The sequence below is a fragment of the Pecten maximus genome, chromosome 19, assembly GCF_902652985.1.
Source record: "Pecten maximus chromosome 19, xPecMax1.1, whole genome shotgun sequence".
Lineage (NCBI taxonomy): Eukaryota > Metazoa > Mollusca > Bivalvia > Pectinida > Pectinidae > Pecten > Pecten maximus.
Genome location: NC_047033.1, coordinates 13,672,177 through 13,678,925, shown reverse-complemented (window position 1 = coordinate 13,678,925; position 6,749 = coordinate 13,672,177). Strand labels below are relative to the sequence as shown.

General features: G+C 35.0%; 1 protein-coding gene across 1 annotated transcript; it reads left to right on the top strand.

The window, feature by feature from the left end:
- Positions 1-6,025: 6,025 nt before the first annotated feature.
- Positions 6,026-6,478, top strand: LOC117317424 (acanthoscurrin-1-like). The gene has a single exon (XM_033872234.1). The coding sequence runs from the start codon at positions 6,026-6,028 to the stop codon at positions 6,476-6,478; it is 453 nt and encodes a 150-aa protein (XP_033728125.1).
- The last annotated feature ends 271 nt before the right edge of the window (positions 6,479-6,749 follow it).

Here is a 6,749-nt window from a genome sequence, read left to right as displayed (position 1 = left end):
TATTTTTTTTCAATATTAACAAATCTTTGCCAATATTATATATATATGTATATACTATTATATTATTTTCATCAGCATTATACAGAACACAACCATGTGTCATCCACAAAGGCAAATGAACCAGGATGTTTTCTTTAGGAAAGTGGTTAACATGGAGTTTTTTTTTCTCCAAAAAGCAAATAAAATTCCTATTAGAACATTATTTCAAATAATACAAAACCCGTTAAAGAATGGTGAAATAAAACATGTTTATGTTTATGAGGTATAAAAATACATAGTTAACCCTGAAGCATATCAATTTGGTATGATTCTATTAATATATTATGATAGAGGATAAAGTTTACTAATGGTAAAATCATTATCCGGTTCTCCAACTTTTCTTCTATCCTGCATGTCTCCACATATATGTCTCCAGAAATGTGTTTTTTCTTATCTTGTTGTGTTTCTTTTTGTTTAAAGTTCACGGATTTGATTTTTCTATATGATTACATCCATATACACTGTACATACCAGAAAAAATATTGATGTGATGGAAAATTGCCTCCTAGGCCGGTGAAGGAAAGCTTGGAATAGCCCTTTATGAAAACCTGAACATTGACGAGTCAACTTTTGTTGCTTCATGCTACAACTAAAACAAAATGTGTACCAGTGTAAAAAAAACACCAGCTAAAAGTGACTTGACATTTTAACAGTGACATTGACTGTTGACACAGTGATAATTATCTGTGGTCAGCTGAACCAAGACTGAATTTTGTTAAAAAAATAAACTTAAATAATTCATTAAAACCTGGAGTAGAAGGTCATTAACTGTTGTTGACAGATATCATATGTAATTAACTCACTGATGATATCGCAGTTCAGTCTAGTCTTATTTACTTTTTAATTAAAATTAAATTGAATTAGAAGATTGTTCCAAACTACACTTACTGTACTTAAAGATTTCTGTTAATTATTCACCTATAAATAGGATTGATAATGAAATTATCATTATTATTGAGCAGTATCTATACCGAATGAGGTGTTTTCACAACTCAATACCTATAAACTCTTTAATCAACACAAAAAAGGACATTTATTATAAAGTTCAACAATCTATTGCTTCTGGTAGGAGTGACTGTTAAGGAAAAGTTTGAAGTACAATGGAGTAAATGGTAAAAAAAGTTACAGTAGTTAATTCATAAGTTGGGTATTTGGTTTGAATTGCCAAGTATTACAGCCCCTGTGCCAAGTATGATTAAACTATTACTATTACAACTATTATTGATATCATTTTTACACTTCACAAGAAGCACCCTTTTGTACTTACTCCCAGCCCTTGACAAAGCCAAACATACTAGTATTTTTTTGTCTTTTTTTCCACTATCTGTCCTAACTTCTCTCTTTCACACTTTCCTGTCCATCTTGACAATAAAGTGAAATATTTATCATAATTAATAAATTAGGAATACCATTTTGATATAAAATAGGCAATTCATTAGTTCATATGTGAATGATATCTTGCTATATGAAAGGTTGTGGGTCATAGTATGTGATGTGGAGGAATGAGGCTGTAAGATCTGCCCCCTGTGTGCCCCCCCCCCCGCCCCCCTCCATCTTTTTTGTTTGTTTGGTGATTGGATTGGAAGTTCAATATATGTATGCCATATATGCATGGTAAAAAAAAAATTCTGATGGGTATTTTGATGAATATGCAATGACATGTTGGTTTTATGTCAATATTCAGCTTGTAATGAAAAACAGTGTTAAAGAGGCTGATGATAAGGGTGAGGATGTAACAATCAGGTATCTAACAGTATATATCAGGATAGTACATTCACATGATGATGATGAGATTGTTGGTTGTACATTTGAGAGTGAGATGATACATTATAATTTGACAACAGTTGTGTTGATATATCTTGTACATGAAAATGAAAAAAAAAGAATAAATTACACTTGTATATACATGTACAAGTAATAAATTTCTGGTCAGCTGATGTCTTATTCAATTAAAAACTTTGCTTGATAAATTAAATGGCATGTCACTTTCATCCATTAGAATACATGTACTGCAAGTGCATTTGTTCCTAAGTTGAACTTAGGTTGGTTTGTTTGCTAGTTTCATCACCACACATATGGTTCAGTCATGCAGGATCATTTTGAGGCTGGGTCTCCTTGTAGTAGTGGGTGACTACCTCACTGAATAACACACAGGATACCCTGAACATCATCTTCGCTAGCCAAGGCTTCTGATTACGTTACACTCCACGAACCCTTGGCGGATATAGTCGTCAGTTCTGGCCCTCTAGCGGAGATTCGAAATTACTACCCTTTACACATGAAGTTTTCGACCAATCAAAACGAACGTTACCGATTTACTTCATCGGTGATGTTTACAAACGCACATGGAGGCTTGTGTCATTTTGATGAGATATGTGATCAATGACTTCTATTATTTGATCAATCACTGCGAATGTTTCCCAATGATTGTACGTCTCTGTATTTAGATAAAATACCATGACATACAAATGTAGTCGACAATGTAGCTCTGCACTGGACGCCGCAATTGTTGTTTACTGTGAAACCAAGACTGGATGTAAAACGCGATTTGATTGGGTGCCCTGGGATTCCATTCCAGGGGCACGACGGTTTGAACACAACTATATCTGCCAAGGGTTCGTGTAGTGTAACGTAATCAGAAGCCTTGGCTTGCGAAGATGCCTGAACATATGCTTGGATAGATGTCAATTGATGTCTCATAATCAATTAAAGTGTCATATTCCAGAAAACTGTGAGAACAATCACACTGGTAACCCCAAACTTTTCAATTTCCTCGTGCCAGTGTTAATTTTTAAACATAATTGAGGATTTAAATGTTGCACGAGTGAATGAAGTGCATGTGTGGTATTAAGTGAGGAAATTAAGTGCAAGGTATTAATGTTAAAGAAAAGGAATTTATTTTTATCCATCTTTCGTGTTCCACGGGCACCAGAGTTATCGCCCCCTCACTACACCCACGCATATTGACTAATGAGTGAAAAGTACAAATTAGATCCAAGCTATTATTGTTGAATCTCTTAGATAACCTCACAATCTTCAAAGTAAATGGTTCAACTGACCAATCATAACAGTTGTTAATTGCCAACAGATTTCATATCAAGCTCTACAGAAACATACAAGTGCCATGAACAAATCAAACATAAAAACTGCCAGGAAAAAACTGAGAATTGACAATACACCATAGAAATTGTAATTAACTCAATTTCAATTTTCAATTTCTTTATTGACCGTAGGCCTTGTGGCCCATAAGTACATAATACAAATACACAATACATGAAAATGACAATGAAACAGCAATGCAATACATTGTGGAGAACGGGTTACATATGTAAAGATCGAATCTTATTTGCTTCGAATATGAATTTACCCAGGTTACATATTTCTTTGGTATTATTGACACTTAATAAATGTATTAATTTAAACATTGATGGCTTTTGCCAGTAGTACTTTTCAGAAAGAATATACCATTACATGATAAAACACCACTGAAATTATACACAAGTGCATGGGTTCGGGAAAACTTCTGTAATTTTATTTTTAAAACATCCACTTCACTAAAAGGTTTTTTTTTTATAAAGTTATATATGTATATAGGTTTCAGAATCAAGGTTGCTACCTGTGAATTAATGTAAAATTTAAAATCATATATAAAATGCATTTCAAATACGGTATTTGATGACTCAATGATGTAATGTCTAATGTTTAAGATTTGATTTTATTCTTATGATAATCATACTCATGACACTTATTTTTTTGACTCAAGCATCTACCCGAATTAAATCAGTCTAGCTATTATTAATGTGTATTCTGGGTGAGTTAACTAACATTTATGACATTTGGCAGACAATAGGACTTTTTTGGGATAATTTTGTTGATATAAGGAATGCATCGCTGTCGATAAAAAAAATAATGGATCTAATAAAAACAATAACCTGGCTGTAGATGTTACATGTACCGGTACACACACAGTAGTTCTGTAATCTTTACAAATACGGTTGGATCATAAATATAACACAAAACTAAAATGAAAAACATGTCAATAACATTTATATAACGCTTACTCTTCACATATACAGTGAAATACTTAAAAACCGCATGGAATAGCCTGGGCGCAGCCATGTTGTTTACCCTATCGACAGCTATAGTTCGCGGTAATTTGGTCATCGTCCGGCGAATCACCTGGACCCATCATTTTCATGTGTATTCATACACTTACCTCCGAGCCTACGTTCGCAGACGGAGGCGAGGTGTTCCGATTGGGTATTGACGCAATCGGAACACCAAAGAAAATGACGAGGGGTTCCGATTGCGTATTGACGGAGTAAGTATGGCGAGAGGACTTTTTGCTGAGCTGACCTAAATAACTTTAATTGCAAAATTACATGCATATCCAGGTTGAAATAAATGGTCTTCAAAAGTTCTAAATGGAAAAGATATACAAATTAAAGCATCAGTATATCATCAATTTCCGACCTTCCTCACGGAAATGGCCGAGCTAATTTATATCTGCTGCGCTTGTTACAAATCACAAGAGTCAATCGCACATATAGTTTAGGGACGGATAACTTCTGAAATTGTTTCTCGGAAACTTACTCTTGAAAAAAAAATCTGGTTTAGAGATTAACGTTATAATTACTTCCAATCCAACCTAATTATTTAAGTTACAGTAGAGAAAAAAACAAAAAGAAGAAGAAAAGGCCTTGTCGGGAAGAACAAACAAAGGAAGTATATCAAGAAGCCTTTAGCTGTAACCGCATTGACTTTCGTAATGTTTATCTGTCTGTACATCTATAAGTATTGTCTTTTGACTAGATTTTCTGTATCCCTGTACTGCATGCATTTCTGTTTTTTTTTTCACATTAGCTTGTTTTAAAGGGGTATTCCTTCGTTCGCACATTAGAAACATTCACGATTTCTATTGATGAAATCCATGTCCGAACATATGATGAATCTATGTGCCTACAAGTAATGAAATTAAAGCCGAAATGTACAAGAAAAAGGAGTATCGTATACAAATACTGTATGTCTTTGTGGTAATTAGTGATACTTCGGGTCGACTTAACAATTTTCAGGACATACTACTCGAAGAGCTTTGGTTTATCTTGAGAGTAAAACTGCCGTATTAATGTAAAGCTTATAACTTTTGCTTCTTGGAAAAAATACATATTTTCCAGTAAGTTTAAATGACGACCTAAATTTTATTCAAACGAAGAAACGCCCCTTTAAGGCTTCTGTACATCTGTGTATTTATTTATTTATTTATATTTTAGGACGTTTATCAGGTTTAACATACAAAAGACCATGTTGTACAAGTAACTATAATGTAATAGTAATAAAGAACGTGTTATCACGATTGAAGACACATCACCGGTTGATTCGGTTATCTGAAACTGATGTATAGGACCTATATTATGTAAATGGACATTTAAGATGCATTTAAATGCATTAAAACGCGACCATCTGCAACGACTACATAGGTCAATCAAATTCAAGATTCACTCTACTTTATGATTCACCGATTGACATTGATGTTCTGATCTTTTAATATACGGAAACGTTGATATTTGATATATTTGTAATAATAGTTCAATACATCAATGCAGCTTGTAAATCATTGGGATTTGCATTCTTTGAGACAAGAAACACGACTTAATAACTTAAATATAGAATTTAAAATGACGAGGAGATAAAATCATATCAGAATTCAGAACAGCTTGATCGCGTTATGATATTAACCTACATGTGAATATATATATATATATCACCTAGACTGGCCAGAATAACAGTTTCCGGATGGATGTCAATTGCGGACGGAAAAAGACTTACACGAACAACAAGGTGTTTCCAGAGATGAAGGTTAATGGAGAACTTACTTGGCAAGATGCATGGCTTGGAACTTGGTATGGGACGACTTAGTATGGGACTTGATATGGGACGACTTGGTATGGGATGACTTGGTATGGGAAAAATTGGTATGATACTTGATATGGGACGACTTGGTATGGAACGACTTGGTATGGGAAAAATTGGTATGGGACGACTTGGTATGGGACGACTTGGTATGGGACGACTTGGTATGATACTTGATATGGGACGACTTGGTATGGAACGACTTGGTATGGGAAAAATTGGTATGGGACGACTTGGTATTGGACTTGGTATGAAAAGACTTGGTATGGGACGACTTGGTGTGGTACGACTTGGTATGGGACGACTTGATATGGGAATACTTGGTATGGGACTTGGTATGGGACGACTTAGTATGGGACGACTTGGTATGATACTTGGTAAGGGGCATGATATTGGACTTGGTATGGAACTTGGTATGGGACCTGATTTGGGACTTGGTAAGGGACATTGGTTGGGAATTGGTGTGGGGCTTGGTAAGGGGTATGGCTTTGGACATGGTATTGAAATTAGTATGGGATTTGGAATGTGACTTGGTTGGGACTTGGCTTGGGACTTGATTTGGTAGAGACTTTGTTGGGACTTGGTAAGGAAATTGGTTCGGATTTGGTATGGGACTTGGTAAAGGACATGGCTTTGGATTTGGTATGGGCAATGGTTGGGATTTGGTGTCAGACTTGGTGTCAGACTTGGTTGGGATTTGGTGTCAGACTTGGTGTATGACTTGGTTGGGAATTGATCGAGATTGGGTTGGGACATGGTATGACATTAAAAAACGGGTAGCCAATGGGTTATCATAGGTA